The sequence below is a fragment of the Grus americana genome, chromosome 23 (assembly GCF_028858705.1).
Source record: "Grus americana isolate bGruAme1 chromosome 23, bGruAme1.mat, whole genome shotgun sequence".
Lineage (NCBI taxonomy): Eukaryota > Metazoa > Chordata > Aves > Gruiformes > Gruidae > Grus > Grus americana.
Genome location: NC_072874.1, coordinates 70149 through 90200, shown reverse-complemented (window position 1 = coordinate 90200; position 20052 = coordinate 70149). Strand labels below are relative to the sequence as shown.

The 20052-nt window shown below is 46.3% G+C and overlaps 1 protein-coding gene across 8 annotated transcripts; it reads left to right on the top strand.

Annotated features, from left to right (window-relative positions):
• Positions 1–2134: 2134 nt before the first annotated feature.
• NCMAP (non-compact myelin associated protein) lies at positions 2135–18010 on the top strand. Of its 8 annotated transcripts, none has more exons than XM_054802715.1 (5): positions 2183–2281; positions 5686–6324; positions 14835–14929; positions 15056–15140; positions 15620–18010. In XM_054802715.1, the coding sequence occupies exons 2-5, from the start codon at positions 6284–6286 to the stop codon at positions 15759–15761; spliced, it is 363 nt and encodes a 120-aa protein (XP_054658690.1). In that variant the 5' UTR covers positions 2183–2281; positions 5686–6283; the 3' UTR covers positions 15762–18010. The 8 variants fall into 8 exon arrangements, with proteins under 8 accessions (XP_054658692.1, XP_054658693.1, XP_054658690.1 ...); XM_054802721.1 differs by lacking the exon at positions 5686–6324 and adding an exon at positions 3514–3865 and having other exon boundaries at positions 2192–2231; XM_054802719.1 differs by lacking the exon at positions 5686–6324 and adding an exon at positions 12827–12895 and having other exon boundaries at positions 2217–2231.
• The last annotated feature ends 2042 nt before the right edge of the window (positions 18011–20052 follow it).

Below are 20052 nucleotides of genomic sequence, written 5' to 3'. Positions count from 1 at the left end.
AGTGGCATGTTACAAACCCTGCAGCATGTGGAAATCCCCTCTTCTGATGAACACATTAGGAAACATGCAGATAAACCCATCTTGTTACACACCCCAGTGGCAGCTGATTAACTGTTACTTGTAAATGTCTCAAAAAGAAGTGAGGAAGTTGTTATCCCACCACACAGTCTACACCAGCTCAGACAAGGTGTGATCTGAGGATTCACAGGTTTAAATCACCGAAAAGCAACAATTTATAGATTCATTTACAGTCAAACATTGACTCTAGGGAAAGCAGTTATTGATGGAAGCCGGATAGCCATGAGTGATGTATTTTGGTTTTCCCAAGAAATTTGCTGCAAATGTTTATGGACCATTGCGAAGCCCCTGTTGCTGCCTTCCCCTATGGAGGCAGGATTTTCTAATGGGCAGGTTTCACCCATATGTTTCAGGTTGCCTTATAACAGAGATCAAGTTAGTTAGTGTTAGTTCTGGTTACAGATGAGGAAGCTGAAATGCAGGACAGGGGAAAATATCTCCTGCACAGCAGCTCAGCAATCATAAACCACGAACTGAGCCCAGAGCGAGGGCTGCAGGCTTGTTAATGTGGTTTCCTGGCTTCTGGTGGGAGCAGCATCAGACCCCAGGCAGGGGACAGATCCCTCTTATAACTGTGATTTCCAAACAAAAAAATGTGGAAATCATGTGTGATCACACACATTAGTGGGAAATGCAGATTAAAGCCAACTAAGTACAGGTTAAAGGATTCCTTTCCAGTTTGATCCTTTTGATTCTACTAACAAGTAGACAAACTCACTTGTTCTGTCTTTGGGATGGATGTGTTTTGGCTTCTTCTCCAAAAGTGCCTGGAAGACCTTTAGGCATTGGAGTCCTCCAGAAGTCAGGCTGATCTCAAAGCTTCAGAGATCTCCCTGGGAGCCAGGCAGGGCCTGACCAGGTGCCGCCCGTCTCCATGAAACCCCTCAGCAAGAAGGAACCGAATCCCAGCCATACCAAGAACGGGATGCCCACAACTGTTTCAAGAAGGATTGTGTTCAGGTTTTTCAGGGGCCATCGGCTGCTCTTTTAGCTCTGTACCCTGGCGCTCTGCGCCGGCTGTGGGTTAGGGCTGACTTCACACCTCAGATGGCAGAGTGGGGCTGTGGGTTCGTGATCATAGACTCATAGAATGGTTTGGGTTGGAAGGGACCTCAAAGATCATCTAGTTCCAACCCCACTGCCATGGGCAGGGAGACCCTCCACTAGCCCAGGTTGCCCAAAGCCCCATCCAACATGGCCTTGAACACTTCCAGGGATGGGGCCTCCACAACCTCTCTGGGCAACCTCCTGTTCCAGTGCCTCACCACTCTTAACAGTAAAGAATTTCTTTCTAACATCTAATCTAAATCTACTCTCCTTTAGCTTAAATCTATTACCCCTTGTCCTGTCACTACACTCCCTGATAAACAGTCCCTCACCATCTTTCCTGTAGGCCCATTCAGGTACTGGAAGGCCACAATTCGATCTCCCTGGAGCTGCCTTTTCTCCAGCCTGTCCTCAGGAGAGGTTCTCCAGCCCTCTGATCACCTGCGTGGCCCTCCTCTGGACTCCCTCCAATAGCTCGATGTCTTTCTTGTACTGGGGCCCCCAGAGCTGGATGCAGTACTCCAGGTGGGGTCTCACAAGAGCGGAGCAGAGGGGCAGAATCACCTCCCTCGACCTGCTGGTCACTGCTGGTTCGCGATGAACCTGCTCGGTTTTGCCTTTGTCTGCCCCAACCGTTTCTGTGTCACCGCCCGCTCCCTTCCCATTCTTCCCTCCCTTCCAGCTCCCCGCCCCGTCGGTGGCTGCGGAGTGCAAAGGGGGCTCTGCCCGTGCCCCCTCCCCGCGGCGGAGACCCCGCAGGCGAGTGCAGGCCTGCGGGGAGGCGGTGCCGGGGGCCGGGCTGCGCTGGGCGGCCCCGGGGGAACCACCTGCGGCTGCCGGGCTGCGCTGGGCTCGGCACCAGGACCCGCATCCCCCTTTTCCCCCAGGCAGCAGCAGGGCAGGGCTCCCCTGGCCTGGCTGGGGAAGGAGCCCGGAGCCCCTCGGGGGAGGGAGCGGGACGGCGGGGGCCGAACCGGCGGCGGCCCGGGAGGGGAGGGGAGGGGAGGGGAGGGGAGGGACCCGTCGCCTCCGCCTCCTTCTCCTCCTCCTCCTCCGCGGGGAAGCACGGCCCGGTGATGAGCTCCTGAAGGCTGCAGCATCCTCCCGTGAGTAGCCTCGGCAGCCGGGAGGGTAAAAAGCTTGCAGAGGGTTGGAGGTACGTGTGTATTTTGAATTGGTGTAAGTGTAACTTTTCTGCTCTAAAAGCTTTAAGTTACTTTCTGCTGCCAGTGGAGTGGCTGTAAATAGTCGTTTCAGTGCGGTTACTCCAGGTTTATGTGCAAGTGATTGTATATGCCACAGTAAACGCCTCTACGTGCAGCAAAGTTCCCTATCGGTAACTCAAAACCAGAAAGAAATCCGGAGCAGATGTCATCGTACGATTTTCTGCTAAACTGCTGCTTTAGCAGTTGTTTCGTTAATTGGAATCCTTTAAGGTAGAGGGACTGGAACTGATCTGGCAAGTTGCCTCCTCCACGGAGAGAAGTTTGCACGTCTGCTTGAAAGAATATTCTCTTGCTAGCAGTGTCCTTTCATCGCTGTGTATACACCAAATCTCTTGTCCTGACTTATTCAACCCCAGCACCATAAATAACGTTTTGTTGGGTTTTTTTCTCTTTTTTCTTTTTTCTTTTTTCTTTTTTTTCCCCAAAATCTGCTGACTGGCACGTTAGAAAGGGCTGGCAGACTAATATTTAATGTGAAAAGAACTAGAAAGGTCGGAGCATTGTGTTACAGTTCGCCGAGTGTCTCCAGCACAGGACAAAACTATGCTTACACTGCTTTCATTATTTGGGAACATGCTGAAGTTGCTGACAGGTTTGAACTGCGATTTCTGGTTTTTCATGGTAATTAATGTACTTAATGCCCCAGGATGTCCTTGCTAAAGGAAGCATAGTATTTTGTAAACAAATCTCACTAATGTGATACATTGTGCTGGATGGAGTGTTTGGGCAGGAGGGTTTGATTTAGTGATTAGAAACCAGAACACAAAGGCAGCGCAGTAATTGGTGACTTCATGGCCGGGTAAGAATTACTGTCTTGCTGTGTGGACAGGTAACTGGGCTGTGGATGTCAGGGTTAAACGCTGAGGGCTTGCCAAGAGCTTTGAACTGTTCTGATGGAGGATAGGGTGTAAGCGTAATGTATCGCACTGCCTACGTGTTCTTGGAAGAGGGGAATGCGCCTCATCGATTCAACAAGTTTGCATATGCAGTACTCGAAGAAATCTTGTGACTGCTTTCATCCTGCTGGTTGCAAAGTGAAAGGAGTTGCATTTCTGTTTTGCATACAGAATTCTCTTTATATTTTTTAGTACAGAAGAACCTGAAAGGTGTGAAAATTGCAGAGGTACTTACAACAGTATTGAGATTTGCATTTTTCTGGTAGATGAACAGCTTCAGTTGCAGAAGATCCAGTCCAGTAGCTGGGGAGCACGTTGTACCGCATGCTGAGCTGCAGGCAGAGGACAACAGTCCCAAAAACTCCAACCCACAACTGGCAGTAGACTTCACTCCCTTGTTGGCAGTAATTCATGAAGGTTTCTTGTGCACCCCGGCTCCTATCTGCCTGCTGCCGCTGAAAGCGTGACTTTTATTTGTTCAACTAAAGTCTTGTTCTTACTTATGGCAATAAACAGTGAATCAGTCAGGATTTAGTGCACAAAGGAGCTGGAGAAGCCCGTGAGTGATGCGCCGAGTGCCTACAGTGGTCTCAGATCAGCAGCTACTGTGCTCGTGGGGTAAATCCATCGATGCTGAACATCCTGCGGGGTGCTGGCGTCTGACCAAAGCAGCCCCAGCTCCCCAGGCTGATACCACCTCGCTTGCTAGGTTCTCGTGCCCTTGTGGCAGGCTGGGATTGGCATTGCTGAAGAGCAGCTGTGTTAGGAGGGGGTTTGGTCGGGGCTGGTGAGTGAGCCTTGACCTGGCTTATTGTTGGGCATGTGGGAGAATTAAAAAAAAAAAAAATGTGGTGGGGATGACTGTGCTGCTTTTATTGAGAGTCACAGGAATCAGGAAATGCAGCCCAAACCTATAGTGTTTGTTAGACCTTTTGCAGGGAGAGATGATATGAGACATGAATGGAGATTACAGAGGAGAAAAGCAAGAAAAAAAGCTGCTGGGATGTCTGAGTCATCTAGTTTCCCACTGACATACATAGCTTAATGTTTTCACAACCACCTCCATGGAGTAACAAAATTATAACCTAATTCCAGGGGCCCTGGAGTCACAGTGCTTCCTCGCCGTGAGCCGCTCAGGGCCAGCTACAAGTCGGGGAGCCCCCTGCCCAGCTATGAGGTTGACGGTGCAGTTGCTTCAAGCGTCAGGTTGGGTGAGTGGGCAGAGGAAAGGGGCTCTGCCTTTCTCACATCCCCCCATTTGGATGGAGATAGCCCCCTGGACCAAACACCCTCCTGGATGCATCCCACCTAACATCAGCACTTAACCACTCATCTGGGGGCTTGCGAAGAAGGTGCTTTTTGGTGGGATTTGGCAGCGCTCAGCCTGAGGAGGGTAAATGAACCCACGGATCATTGCAGCAGCACTGGGAGACTGGGGCTGCCCATCATCTGCCGTGCCGATCCAAAGTGCCGCAGCCTTGCATGCTGCGTGGCCGTTTCATGCTTCTGCTAGGAGCAGAGGAGAAATCCAAATAATTGCTTGGAAAGAGAAAGTTTCCTATTTACTTACTAGCCTGTAATGGCAGCCTCAAAACTCTTGACCTAGCAAATGTATTTGTCTTTAGAAAAGAAAAAACGAACACCCGTCTGCCAGGAAACAGGAGCCGTGTTGGTTCACGTGCTACGGTTTGTGCTGATAAATGCGGAGATCCGTTCTCTAACATGAAAGGCAGCTCAGGGTGCGAACTCATTCCAACCTGCTGTGGGGCATAGTGCGAGCCATGGGTGTTTGCTCTGTGCCATGGGAATCTCGGTGTAAGATAAATCCAGCAGCAACTGTTCCCATCTCTCTGGCTCTGGTGGACATAGTGAGGGGTGCTGGAAGGCACATCTGGGATTTGTTCCTGGCATCTACGTGCCGTTGGGTGACTGAATTGCCCACAGGCAACGAAGCGTTCGGAGAACAGTAGGGAGACTGGCCAGGGAGGTGCGCGATGGTATGGGAACTGGGAGAAGTGGTTTTCCAGCGTGGGATCCTAGTCCTGGTTTGGGCAAATCATTCAGAAATGACACCGGACTCCAGCCATGGTTGGGTTTGGCTGGGAAGGAAGGTGGAGGATACGCTATAGATTTAAATGCATTTCAGTTCTGTGTCTCCTTTTTTTTTTGATTGTAATTGTCCTTACGAGTCTTCATTTGCTCCAGGTAACTCCTTTTTTCCTTCTCTTGTCACAAGTGGCTGACACTATTTTAGCAGCTCTTTGTCCTGTGAGACAAGTTCCCCATGTGTCCAGGCAAAGTGCGAGATGTTTTTACTGGGTTTCCCCTCTTCTCTTTGGGCTGTGCTCTTCACAAGAGGTCACCGATACCTAGGTGTATACAATACAGTTATACAAATACATTTCGGTCTCTCTAAAAACCTCATTCTTCATTGTCAGAACCATCACGGAAAGCTGCTTTGCTGCGCACGTGTAACTCAGCCAACCCTTCACAGGGAAGGGATGCAAACTGACCAGAGGAGATAGAAAAAGTCCCTGAACTCTGGGAAACTTTGGAATTGGATCAGATTCCAGATCTGCGTGCCACAGCAGAAGCCCAGATCTGCCCTGTGCTACCGATGTTAATTAATTTCATGCTGTTCTCCAGCTGGATACGATGCTTTGACATTTGTTTTTGTGGTTTCTATCGGTCCTGTTCCAGTAACACAAAATGGGCCGCCGAGTTCCTCTTCTCTGAATTGCCCGTGAGAACTCGGCTGAGGTGCAACATCTGTCGTGCTTTGCAGTGACAAGCCGCTGCCTGGCTCAGCATCTGTCGGGCGTGAGCTTGCGGGGGGGCAGCGAGCTTGTTCCCAGGATTTCCAAGCCCATCCTCACCCTGCTCCGGCTCCTCTCGCCTGCTGTTTCCTCCTCGTCTCTGGCTTCTCCAGATTCCTGGCTGATGCATAAGGGCCTCCTGAGTGTTCCTGTTCTGCCTGGTCACACTGTGAACACGTCCAAGCTTGGCTACAGATACTGAGCAGTGACAAGGGTCCTGATGCCTGGACCGTGTCCTCACCTTGGCAGAGACTTCCGCTCGTAGGAGAGCGTAGCTGCAATATCTACTTTTTTGTGACACAAGTTTTGGTGAGCAAAGAGAAATGCTTTGTCTCCCAGAGCAGTTCAGCTGGCTGCAGTGGTGGCATTTCAAAGGCCCAAGGTCGCACTGAGATGTCCAGCTCTGGACCAGCAGGGAAACACTCCTCTGTTTTCTATTGGTGAATCTTCTTTTTCTTTCCCGAGCAACCTTTGCGTTGTCTCTTCTGAGGAGCTCCGGAGCTTTAGGGAACACACTGAAAACACACCTTGCACTGCAGAGCAGGAACGCAGATTCAGACCAGTTCAGTCTGGGTTAGATCCCAGAAATCAGGGGGTTGATCTGGAAGTGGTGGGATGTTTTCTTTCTCTAAGTGATTGTAGTTACTCCATTTCAAGTTACATTTGTTGAAAACTTTGGCCCTAAATGAAACCAATCTCTTCTGTGCTGCGATTCCTTTTCCATACCACAGTCCCTTGGGGTTTGTTTGGGTTTTTTTCTTTCTTCCTTTCTAATTGGAAACTATTTGGGATCTTCCATTTAATACCGGACTTTCAGACAGGTGCCTGTTTCCGACCTTTAAAGAAAAAGGTTAATGCTGCAATTCCCACCCTCAGAGTTTCAGTCCTAATCCCCTCTTTCCTGCTTTGGAGCATGTATGGGTTGTGCCTGGAGTAAAGCAGATGCCCTGATGGAAAAATCCAGGTGAGAGGAGATTTCTATAACAGCATCGTCTCCTGAATTGCTCCAGCCTTTCAGTAAATGGCAGATCCAGCAAGGTGCAGAGCCTGGTAATAATTTCTGCAAAAACCTTGCTGAATTTGCAGTGTGTTTTTTTGTTTTTTAAACTCTCTTCTCTAGGAATCTGAAAAGCTGTAGGGAATTTTCCAAAGATATTGCTGAAGACCTGAAATGAGTCCTGGAGTAACAGGGCCCTTGCTGGAGCAGCTACAGCTGCTTTTTGGGGGTCTATTTGTTCAGACCCACTGAATTTGCCACCAATATGCACTTTACTGGAACTTCTCTGAACAGCAGAGTCAAATAGTTGGGTAGTGTGGTTTGAGGGATGCATGCACAATGCCACTGACCGCTGCCAGGCTCTAACCCAGGGTTCAGCTCAGATTAATTTTCTTGCTTTCCATTTGAGTGCACACATTGATAGTTCCTAAAATTTATCACCTTGAGTCTCGTTCACCCTCCCCCATGAGTCATTCCTGCCTTGAGATTCATACAGGTGCCTGGAGGCATTTTTCTGCTTTCCGAATCAGTTTTTTTCTGGGTAATATTTAACTGCTAATTACAAATCCTTCCCTCCTGCCCCCCCTCACCCGAGTGCCTGGGACCTTGTCAGTACGCAGCGAGTAGAGCTGCCTCCTTGCAAGCAGAGTCGGGACTATGTCATGTTTGGGGAGCACATGCGGGCTTTGGGCTCCTGCGATACTTTGCACCTGCTGTAACAGTCATCGCTTTTCAAATGTGTGAGTGCGGGTGGATTTTCTTCTCCCATTGCTGTGGTGAGACTTGTCATCTGCCAGACTGCATTTGTCATTCCCAAACCGGAGATTAATGGTGCTGCCAGACACTGGTGGGAGCTGCTGCTCAGAAATAGGGTTCTTTTAATATCTCTGTGCATGGAAGGGGCTTCCAGCTCCTGCTGAGTCCAGATGAGCTGGGAATCAGCCTCAGGCTTTGTTCTGCACTATAAATCGGCTGACCTTCATGTCCCTCATGTTGATTTTCCTGGCTGAATTGTGTGCATATGAGCTGCCTCTAGCACATAAGCAGCATTTCTGGGATGCAGTGGTATATCTATACCAATTTGCTGTAAAATCTAATAGAGAAGTGCATCTGATCCCCTCCAGAAAGCACAGGACTTACTGCGCAGGGGACGTATCCCAGATTTCCAGATGCGTAGCCATACACTGAGCTATTGAAGCTGTGCAGCGATGACTGAAATTGAGGATGCCCAGATAACAAGGGATAGAAAACGCTCAATATCTGCTTGGACAAAGCCTTCTGGTGGAAGAGCACATCTGAGGAAAAAAGATACGATGTATAGTCTTCTTGACACAGTGCGGAGAACTGTGAGCAAGCTCCAGCCCTGAAGGAGGTACAAATCACTCGTGTGTTGTGCTGCGCCGTTAGAAAGGGCTTTCCTGACTGCAGGGACAAAACGAGATATTACTGACACTGTCTGAGCCTTGGAGATCACCGGATGGACCTGGAAACTGGTGTGCTCACTCTGCGTTATTTTGCTTTAAGTCTTGAGACATGGTTCTGTGTTGTTGGACAGTAAGGAATCCTTTCTCAAAAAAAAAAACCCCAGACCAAGCAGTGGATCGCACCTTTCCCTCTTTGTTATAATAAGGTGGATCCCATGAGACTTCTTATTTGCAGCTCTTGATTACACCATTTGTAGCTGGTTAATTTAGCATCTTGTGTGTGTACAGTCATAAGTGGAAAATGTAGAATAAGCGCCTTCTAATAATAATTAAAAAAAGCTGCTGACAAAAGAAAAACTCTCGCATTCCTTTCAGGAATAAGCTGCAAAATTGCTCCCAGTTCTCTCTTGCTATCTGATACACCATCCATGCATTGCATATAAAGGTAGTTTTGTATTAAAGTGTTATTCCATTTCCTCTTAAATTAATCACTTCAGATCTAAATAACGAAGTCAGTCTTCTGCAAATGCAACCATTGGACCAAATGATTTATTGTAAATGTCTTTTAAAAAGCCTTATTATATAATCACAGCACATTAACCAGACTGTTTTCTTTTGGGTGATGTATTAGTTTAAATTTTGGGGTTTTTTTAGCGTTGGAAGGGGGTTTTATGCATCCCAACTTCCACAGGTCTGCCTGGAAACTTAGACAAGTAGTAAAGCGTGCCTGGGTCCAAGGTGGGAAATCCCAGACAGCTGGCCAGAGCTAGCGGGAAGATGACATATATGCTATTTGTCAGTGAAAGAGAGCGAGTTAGGGTGTTTAAAAAAAAAAAAAAATTTCCGCAACAGGCATCTGAGCTCAACCCGACAGACCCCACTGAACTGGTTACATCTGAGCATCGCAAGCTGTGAGCTGCAGGAACTTCAGCCACCGGTGTGGTGGTGGCCTGGTGGGGTTTTCCCATTTTAAGCTGGAATCCTAGTTCTGACATATATTTCACAAGCGACTAAGCGAGTCTTCTAATCCGAGTGTGCCTTAGATCATGGCTTGTAACCAGTGGGAAAATACCTCTGGCTTGTTTTGCTTCCATATCCTGGCTTGTCTGCATGGGCAGTCCTACCCTGAAGGATCTAGAGTGTTTTTACGGTGCGAATGCACTTTGCTGAACACGGTGGAGTTGCTGCAGTTCCCATGAATAAGTGCATTCACGCAGAGGGAGAGGAGAAATGTGTGTGGCCCAGCATTTTAAGGCAGAAAATTAGATTTGGGAAATCTGCAGTTCACAGTCTGGTTTAGACACTGCTCCTGGGCAAGTCAATGACAAAGTCTATCTGGTTTGTATTTCCAGGCACAGCTTTTGAAAGGAGGGCATTCCTTTCTGGGGATCTGACTTCACTTCCTCAGCTCTTGTCATCTGTGTGAGCTGCTGAGGGGTTTTAGCCTCTCTCAAGATATAAACCACGCAGGTGGAATTACTGTGGGGTTTGAGGGTGGTTTTTTTTTTTTTTTTTAATTGGTGCTGCAACTGCACAGTAGAGTTGCCTGCAGTTTGTGTAACTTTCTCTGTCTTGGCAAGGAAATGAAATACTTTTAATATGTGTTTTAACAACAGCGAAACCTGGAGAGCTCATGCCAGAACCTGAGACAAATGCTTATGTAAAGGTGCTGGTCTGACATCAGGACATGTACGGCTCCATACAGAGTGGGGTTGTTTGCCCGAGGCCACGTTTATGCCTCAGGTCCCGCTAGCCAGTTTGAATTCGGGTTTCCCATCCCCCTTCCTCCCTCTTAGAGCCTCGCAAGGTAAATTCAGGCACGTTCAGGTCTCACTGAAGCACATTGTGTTTTTTTAGGACTTTCTGAAATTACAGTTTGCCTCAAACCCCTGGCGATGTTCCCGGTTCTCATGATGCTGCTGGACAGTAAGCGTGGAGCACGTGGCTGGGCTGCTGCGAGGCTGTTTGGATCGAAGGTGGATGGTTTGCCAGGTTATGGGGCAATGAAGCTGAGTTTATGACTCCTAAATATAAGCCTGTTTCCGCACTGTGCTATGCATGCTCACTTGATTCCCCCACTGCCGGAAAACAGTAGGGAACAATGAAATGCGCAGGTTCAAACCGCTCAGTATTTGCTGCGATTAGACGAGGTCAATCTCATTGCAAAGACAGGGAAGGTCGGGCTGCTTGGGTGGAGGCGGGAGCGAAGCTGAAACACCCATTTGCTTCCTCTGGGGATTGCTTTTGAGCTCAGTCACTTTTAGGAAGGGAGAAAAACTCTGGACTGACTTAGAAGGATTAACTTCTCCCTTGAATGCGAGTGAGTTTGCTGCTTTGGTTGATGTGGGAGCTGAGCTGAGCTCAAATGGTTTGAGCTGAGCCTCAAACAGATGTGCCTTAGCACAAAGCTCCTCCGGAGTGATGGGAGCGTAGATGTGGACGGTAGCTGACTCCTCAGCCTCTTCTTTTGCAGGATAAGGGGTGGCGACGGGTCTGTGGCGTGGAATTCTTGCAAGAGAACAAATCTGAGGTTCAACTGACTGCCAGGACATCTACTGCTCCTGTGGTAGAATGTCCTCCTCTTATCTGATAGGATCTGACCATCCCGAGGGCTTCTTCTATGACATCTTGGCATTTATGTATTGGAATTAATGCTTTATACCTCTGATAATTTGCTTCTCCTCGCACAGCTCCAGCACCCTGGTACTGTCCATGTAAGTTCAGCTCTCAGTGGCCTTTTGATCATGTAAAATGGTTCTCACATGGCATTGCTTGTTTACATCTGCAGGAGAACTTGAGGGAAGAGAATAGCCCAAATTCCAGTCTAGTTCTAAATATTCTAGAGAATGTTCCCTTTCCTAGCAGCTGTCATGGCCAGTATACTGAGAAAGAAAACCAGAAATCAAGCAAACCAGTGCTGGGTTTTGTTGTCCCCTTCCTTAGTGGGTTTTTTTTTGTGATTTAAGATGCTGCCCCATTGACGTTTTTGGGAAGGGAATCAAGTCCCAGAGCAGCAGAGCTGGCAGCCAGTGCTCTTCCTCAGACCTGGATAAGTAAGGAGGGAAAATCACCTGGTTTTCAGCCTTTGTTTGACTCCAATATAAGATAAAAATACTATCTGTGCAGCAGTGCAGTTGAAAGGATGAATTAATTCTCTAATTGAGCTTCTGGGTCAAAACTAGTATGTATTGCTGCTGGTGAAACAATAGCTGATTTTGTGTCTAGTTTAAAGCCTGCAGCTTGATGCAAACCCCACCTTTCTGTAGGTGGCAAAGCACTGAATTTGTGTGTCCTCCTAACCAGCACCTGCCTTCCCTGGCAGGGAGCTGGCTCTCCAAGTCCAGCTCTCCTGGAAAAACTCAAACCAGCCCCTCTGTTCCCCATCACCCCTCTCCTGTAATTGCCAGGCATTGCAGGAGCTGCTTGACAGACGAGCTCTGATCCCCATCTCGCCGTACATGAGCACGGCCATTCAGCTTGAAATTGGACAGGGTAGGGGGAGGCAGGAAAGCCGTATAAATGGGGGCATTGCTACCGCTTGCCAAAACAACCTATATGTTGTATCGCCAAAGGTGTTTTAAATGGAACCGTGCCCAAAGCTTCACTTTAGGAAAACATTTCCAGCTCTGTAATATGGGGATGCAAAAATAACCAGCAGCGTGTGTCCCCACCCCCAGTCTCAGATCTAGTGGCTCTCAAAACCCCAGGCAGGTGTGTATGCACAGGGGAAAGTCATAAAGAAAGAATGTCCTGTGATTGCCGTATCGAAGTCCATTTCTTCTCCCCTGCTATATAGCTTTTATTGAGCTCTCTCTGATTTTCCAAATGTTTTTCTAAACGGAGTAAGATCCAGCCTGCAATACCCTGAAACCAGTAGGTTCCCATGGATTTTGCTGGACTTCGCTGGGTCCTTGAGTCTGGCGGTGCAGGTTTGGTCAGGCGTAACCCTGCTGATTCATAGGTGAGGAATGGAGCGGGGACTTGCCGTAGGTAAGGTGGCAGAACTAAGGACTGGTACGTCCCACCCTGGCCTGAGACACAGACTTTGGACCTCTTTACTTGCTACGCAATGCAGGGAAAAAAAAAAAAAAAAAAAGAAAAGATTTGATGCATTTTTCAAATTGCATCTTAGAGTTTTTAGATCCTGTTGGATAAATTAATCCTTTTTGTAAACAGGCGGTTTCACTGACAACAATAAAAATTCTTTAGTTATAGGTGACTCATGCACAAATAGCTCACCATTACCATGGTGGTTTGAACCAGATGGAAGTTAGTAAGTATGAATATTACGTGGCTTAGTATCGAAATATTCAGCCTTCTTAATTTGGGATTTTTATTTCAGTAGCCAGAGGAGGTGAAAAAACGCTTCTGTAAACCTGGAATTTGCACTCTCCTAGTCAGGAACAACAAGGTAAAAGTTGGATGTGGCTTTTCCTGTGAATTATGCCCATAGTCAAAATACTTGCTCAGCTTTCCCCAGCCTGCAGTGTGACGGAGAGTCTCTCTGGCCTCTGCTTGTCCACGGTAGAACCTCCATCAATGCAGTTTCACATGGCCGGGTGGGGAAACAGATGGGGAGAGCGCTGTTACCTGAGCTTCGGTGTGTCTCACAGGTTCCTCCAAGGCGTGTGTCAGTCCTTTCGCTGTGCTAGACAATAAGGCTGGGCAAACTCTAAACACAAAATATTTCTTTCAGCGTGGAAAGATCTACGACTACAGCTGACGATCATGTCGCTGAATTAACTTGGCTAAACAAAGGAATCATTCAGTCAGAGGAGAATGACCCAGTTACAGACTTGAGACAGAGTTATTTTTGGGTTTTAAATTAAAAGAAAAAACCCCGAACCTTTTAAACTTAAGGGGATCAAAGTATTTGATGAATCGACTTTGCACTTCTGATCCTTCATGGCTAGGCAGACCCTGACCATTTCCCTTCCTGCTGGTTACTGATCTCTCTCATTCCTCATCTCTCCATCAGCGGAGCCTCCCAAGTACACGTCGTGTGTTGAGTCAGGTATTGGCATTCCCTCCTCAAAACAACACCCTGCCTGTCAGGGGCAATCAGAGCTGTGTTCTCCTCGCATCCCACATCTATGCCCCGCTGCTATTTTTTTATTTATTTGATGGATGCTACTTTGCAGAAACCTTTATGAAAGCTTCTACAAGGGGGAAGGGATGGGATGGGAGGGGAAGCTGCCTTTCACATTTGCATTTCTCTTTATTACTGACTGATTTCTATCCACTCCATAATCTTCTGGCTATTCTCTATCTTGTGCTCTGTAAAATCGAGGCTACTAAGAACATGCTGCACATCCACAATATCCCAGTGGAGTATAACAGGGAGCTGGGCAGAGTCCTGCCTGGTTGTACTGGGCAGCATCTGAAATGGGAAACTCTATTCCAGTATCAAGTGTTGAAGAATAATTTAATTTTCAATGGATAGTTTGAGCGTATTAGCTTGCTGAAGCTGGGAGCTGAAATGGTTTCAGAGGTCTGTTTGAAGTGGTTTTCACACCCTTCTCAGACTGAAGGAGTCTTTTAATGGCTAAGGTTACTAGTCCCATTTAGAAAACATTTGGAAAACGCTTATAAAATCAGTAAACATACAAGCTGCTCTTTCTAAATCTACAATTTTATCCTACCAAAACACGGAAGCAGGCATATTTTCAGGTCTCTGCTGGCAGGCTTGTCCTCTTCCAACAGCAGACCTGAGATGACACCGACACGAGTGAGGTGCCTGTTCGAACTCCGTAAACTTTCTGTCATAGTCAATGTTGCAGTATTTTTTTCTGTTGTGGGATAGCCAGTGTTTGCCACGTAACTTCTGGAGATTCAAGTTAGGGGATTACACTCTTCATCTGCTCCACGTTAGAGGAATGAAGTTATTCTGAATTCTATTCTATAAAAGTTTTTAAACCTGTCTGTGCTGACTCTTTTCCCCTTCCTTAAAGACATATTACTGAATATTGGGTACAGAACTCTTCACACTTATTTACTCAGTGATCTGAATCTCATAACCTGAGATGATAACCTAAAATTCTAAAACATTTAAAATACATATATTTCTCCAAAACTTGTATAACTGCAATAATGTATAGGTAACCATGCATTATTCTATTAATACCGAGTAGCATATATTGTAAGGCAAGTTGCTCAATATTAGATTGTAGCAAAATTTCCATTGACTTCAGCAGGGCCAGGTTTTCACCACTAAGAAAATATTAAGAACCCCAGCTCAGCGAGCCTGCACTTAGCAGGCTCTTTAACGAGTAGTTGCCTAATTATCACTGTCAAATTTTGGTTAATATTTTATGAACTCACTCTTCTTTTTTTTTTTTTTCCTTCTGTAGCCAAATCAAGATGACGACAGCCGCACCACTGATCAATAATACTCAGTTCTCAGTAAATGTGACCACAAAGTCTCAAGAACAAAGTCTCTATCAAAGTAAGAAAAGTAGTGGGGTGGTGGCTTTTTTTTTTTTAAGTGGATTTTGAACTTAACAAACTTCAAACAGTACAGTGACAACTTTGTAAATACGATTTCCCCCCCCCCCTTCTGCTTCCCTGCTAGGTTCTGGAGCAATAGTTGCTGCCATCGTAGTAGGAGTGATTATTATTTTTACGGTAGTTCTGCTCATATTGAAAACATATAACAGGTACGTGGCCAAGTTCTATACTTCACCAAGGTGAGACAAGAAGAACCAAAATCACTGTTAGGCATGCTCTCATCTAACAGACCATTTCAGTATTCGTTGCTGAATACTTCCAGGAGAATCTAAACTATAATGTGCTTAATCGAAGTGTCCTGAATCTCACCATTAGCATCCTGTGATTGAATTGCTAGGAAGCAGAAAGAGGTTCTTGATGGAAACTCTTTTTAGGGATTCCTGTTGACAGAGGAAAGTCTGTGTGCATCAAGACTGCCAGAGGAGCTCGATTCTTGCTTTTCAGGGCACTGGGTTAAACCTGTCTGCTCTAGAAGCACCAACTTGCCACTTAGTGTCTTTGCGATGAAATCCTGGCTTGAATTGACTTTTTGATGTATTGACTGTTTGATATAACCTGTTTCCGCGGGAACCTTCCCAAAACACCACACATGCCAGCTCCGGTGACAATTTCATTTTAACCTTTACAGACGCATGAGAGTGAAGCGGGAGCTGGAACCCAAATCCACCAAAACAGCAATGCCACCTGCTTTGGGGCAGAACAGCAACAGCTTGTCCCAGCATCCTACAGTGACTTTCATACCTGTGGATATCCACATGCAGAACAGATAACTGGGAACACCTATCCTGCCTGCGAGGGGAGAGAGATGGAATTCTTATTTACGTGGACCTGGGACTCCTCAGCAAAGCGACGCTGCATTTGGAATAACAATGACCTGTTATTTTTGTTTATAGATGGTAATTAATCGTGCTTTCTCTCTTTGGGAGGAAAAAGAAAAGGTCTGGATGCTTTTTGTATGACTAAAATGAACTGGTGGAGGCATACAAGTCATTGGAAACGCAGTGAGCCTTTTTACAGAGCTCGGGGTATGGAGAGACCAAATAAGAAAAGGAAGAAAGGATGCACACTCATATTTCATGGAGCTTTTGCTTACTTGGAGAGTTTGAGCTTTTTTTTTATTCTGCCATAACTGGTGATAAAGTGGAAGAAAAATTTGGACGTGCAAGCTACAACTCGGGTTGAACCTGGGTTTGTTATGATTTATGTGAAACAGGTTTGTAGTCTATTTTATACATGATGGATAGTACAGGAAGTATCAAAATTGTATTTATCTTTACTCATCTTTCGTGTTTCTAATGCCACACATGTATGGTTTTAGACAAAAAAAGTTACTTTTTATTTTCAAGTATTTTTAAGATATTTCTATAAACTTGGTAACCTACCCATTTCCAAATGAACTCAATGTCTAAGGGTTTTCACTCTCACGCCAAGAATGGCTTTAGGTTCATTGATGGAGTTGCATTAGAAAGTTTTGTCTTAGAGAAAAATCTGAGAAGGTCTTTAATTGAAAAAGTAAGCATGGAAAAGCAATATAAAATAACAGTTACTCTGTACAACTCACATCCTGACATGCTTTGTTCTCTAATGCAGACTAGACTTGAACTATTTTTAGATTTATTTTTTTCTAAAAAGTAATCAAAAGCGATGTTGTTTTGCAAGGGTGATGACTGGGGGTGTACAGTAACACAACAAAGAAATTCCCACGGATATTCACAGCCCACCGAGTGGGAACACACAGCAGCATTGTCAGATGTTCAGTGGCTGATTGTCTCGTGTGTATCAAAGCAGCCCTGAAACACCAGCTGACAGGACAGATAGGAAGGATTAGGAAGAAATTGAGGAGTTAAACCCTGTTTTAAATAGAAGTATGTGAGGCTCTGAGAAACACCTCTGCGAACATGTTAAATTTTAGGGAACCGCTCACTTGAACGGCTGGGCAGTGAGGAGAGCAGCAGTAACGATTTTCTGTATTGCCTGTGTCTTGCACTGAGACTCTGCCAGCGGTCAGCTTGCAGCTGCTGTGGCCATCGGAGGGCTCCAGCCTGTTTAGAGACGTCAGTAAAACTGTTAGGAGGGTATTTTAACTCCTGTTTGGGAGCTGGAGAGACGTTACTCTTGTCTGAGTTGGTCACAGAGAGCCTCCAGCTTTAAAGGTTTTCGTCTTGCAGCGGTTCACTTACGCTTCTTCCCAATCCTGTCCCACATTGCCAAGAGTTACATCCTTAAATGATGCGGTGCCAAAACAAAGCTGACCATTCTCAGAGAACAGTGATGAGGGACTGGAGTGATCAGCTGATATATGTCTTTTTCCAAGATGTGAAGCAATCTTTCGAACAGGTCATTTTTACTGACTGTATCTTTCTGCAGAAACTAAATTCAATTACTTTGCAATTTTTTTTTTTTTTTGGTATGAAACTGGAGCACAGTTTGAACTCCAAACTAAATATTAAGACAGCTGTTTGTGAAGTTTCTAAATCTTGTTGTAAATATTTTACTTGTTCCAGTTCTCCAATGTAATTTTTTTGTGGCAGGAATGATTGATATCATTCAAAAGGGAATGCAGGTGCCAATTTAATTTTTTTCTAAAAATTTAAAGGACTTGGCTTCCTGTTCCTGTCTCTGGACAGCTGAGGATGTTTTCTGAGCATGTTCCAACGTATCAAAATCAAGATCTTTAGAGAAGATAAGCCTCGATTTACTGTTATTTTTTTTAACATTACCAGCCAGACCTACTTCTAGCAAATTTTGTTTACTTTCCATTTATGGAATTTCCGAACAATGAAGTTCACTGTGCTTCACTGAAGCAGCATAAGCAATACTTCTATAAGCAATTCTAGATTAGTAGAATTACTATTATTGGCAGGAGAATTACTGCCTTGACCACACCAGCACATTCAAAAATGTGCTGTTTTACCAGTAAAATGTGCCTTATATTGGCACAGTCTGGGAGGCCCCCACAATCCATTCTGACTCCTGTCAGCAAAATCCAGAGCTTGTGCTGATCAAGCAAAATCACCTTCTTAAGAAACAAAATTCACTGTATTTCCACTGCACTATCACTATAATGCTTGTGGAATTTGCTGTGGATTTAACAGTTTTCCAGGAACAATCCCACATTATCCTTGTCCTATAATAGTAGCCGCTTCAGCGCTGATTTCACCTGCCCTGTCGAGGCACTCGGCTTCTGTTTTCAAACTCTAGTTTTTGGAAAAAGCTCCCCTGGAGCTGTCTTTGTGTGCAGATTGCCATCAGGTAAACCTGCTGGTTAGAAAAAACCCCCAACCAACAAAACAACACAGAAGTGAAAGCTGATATTGCAAATTGGTCTATTAAAGAAATTCCAGACCATGTAAGCCTTTGGAGAAAATAAGCAATATATGTGTAATGCATTAACTGATTCACACAAACTCGTTACCGATTATCCATGAAGCTCTGCAAATTAATTCAAAGTCGAACCCTTAGTGGCACAGTGCCTCAGAGCGCCTTTTTGCTCAGCAACGTGATACCAACAACCTTTCGAGTTCCTTACTCTGTTTTGTGGTTAAGTTTCTCTCTTTACAAACCACCGGCGGGGCTGTATTCAGCAGTGATAGCGAAAACATTTCTTCTGCAGGTCAGATAAAGAAATATCGCTGAAATTTTTTTTCTAAGGGCACACTCAATAGTGGGTCTTGCAAGAATTAGTATTTTTTAACTTGCTCCCAGAAGTCTAGAATTTATGGCTGCAGCAGGTTGGATCCTTGAATCTCACCGTTGCTACTTTGCTGATGCAAATACACCTGTAAAAATGTTTCAATTTTCACTTCTGGGTAAGTTTTGTTTCCCAAAACTTGTGCAAGGTGGCTTTCACGCCTTCCCCAGCCGTCACCCACCTTATTTCAGCAGAGCACATAGCTCCACCTAGTGTCCTCCTCCCATCTAACAGGCTGCAGCTCGTATTTCTCAACAGACAAAACCATGAAGTCATTCCAAGTTTAACTGCCAACTTTACTAAATTTCAGGAACTTCCTGCACCGCCAGCCCGGTCCTCCTTCCCCTTACTCCACAGTGCCGGGAACGTTAAGTAGCAGAGTTGAACGCTCTCCCAAGTCTGGCTGTGCAAAATGCAGAGGCATAATCATTGCAAGTGTAAGCAGATAAAAACATAAGGATGCTCTTTGGTCTTTTCCTGAGTCACATAACCAATGTATTTTCCAAGACATCTGTAAACCCATCTGACTCTCGCATGTGATACTTAGTAACGACTGCTGATAGAGTGGGAAGCAGCTGTTGTGCTTTACATATAATCTAGCTTTATTTAGAGGAACACAGTATTTTCTTTTTAAAGATAAAGGATGTAAGAGTTTCTTTTAGATAAAACCCAGGGCTGTTACTTTTGATAAATTTGTATTAACTCCAGTGAACTGTGACTTTTCTCCTCCTGCCTCTCACGTGTCTTTCCGCCAGTAACGCGCCACACGCGAGTTCTAGCTGCACAACACACACCAGTTTGTTGTAAGTGGGACGGAAGGCCGTGACAATTTACACCAGGATCACTAAACACAGCCCGTTGCGCTTACTGACGACGCACCGCTCTGTGGTGCTCCCGTTCTAGGCGAGCACTACCGGGCCAAAGAGGCGCGGGCAGAGGCCTAGGCCGGCATCGCGGTCACGGCCCCTCCAAGCCGCGGTGCTGCTGAAGTCCCGCTGACTTCTGCGGGGTCGCACCGGCCCGGGGACCCCTGTTCCGCCGAGGAAGAACCCGAGCTGACGTGAGGAGACGGTTCCCGAGGGAGGAGAGCCGGGAAGGAGCCGCCGGGCGCGCGCAGGCCTCTCTGCGCATGCGCCGGTGGCCGCGAGGTCACCTGACCCGCGGGCCGCGCGCGCGCCGGGCCCCTCCGCTGAACGTCAAGATCTCGTGAGAGGAAGACCCACATACACAGCACCGCGCGCGCCGCGAAAGGCCGTTCCGTCAGCTGCCCCCTCACCCCGGTGGAACACCGCGCTTTCTGATTGGCCGGCTCCCGCGCGCGCATCGACCCTCCGCTGCCTCGGCCACCAATCGGCAGGCGCCGAAGAGCC

Excerpts from the sequence above, each read along its gene's own strand:
- NCMAP (XM_054802715.1), top strand. The coding sequence starts at position 6,284 with ATGCCTGGACCGTGTCCTCACCTTGGCAGAGACTTCCGCTC. Across the intron at positions 6,325-14,834 it reads CTTGGCAGAGACTTCCGCTC|CCAAATCAAGATGACGACAG; the intron begins GTAGGAGAGCGT and ends TTCCTTCTGTAG. Across the intron at positions 15,141-15,619 it reads ATATTGAAAACATATAACAG|ACGCATGAGAGTGAAGCGGG; the intron begins GTACGTGGCCAA and ends TAACCTTTACAG.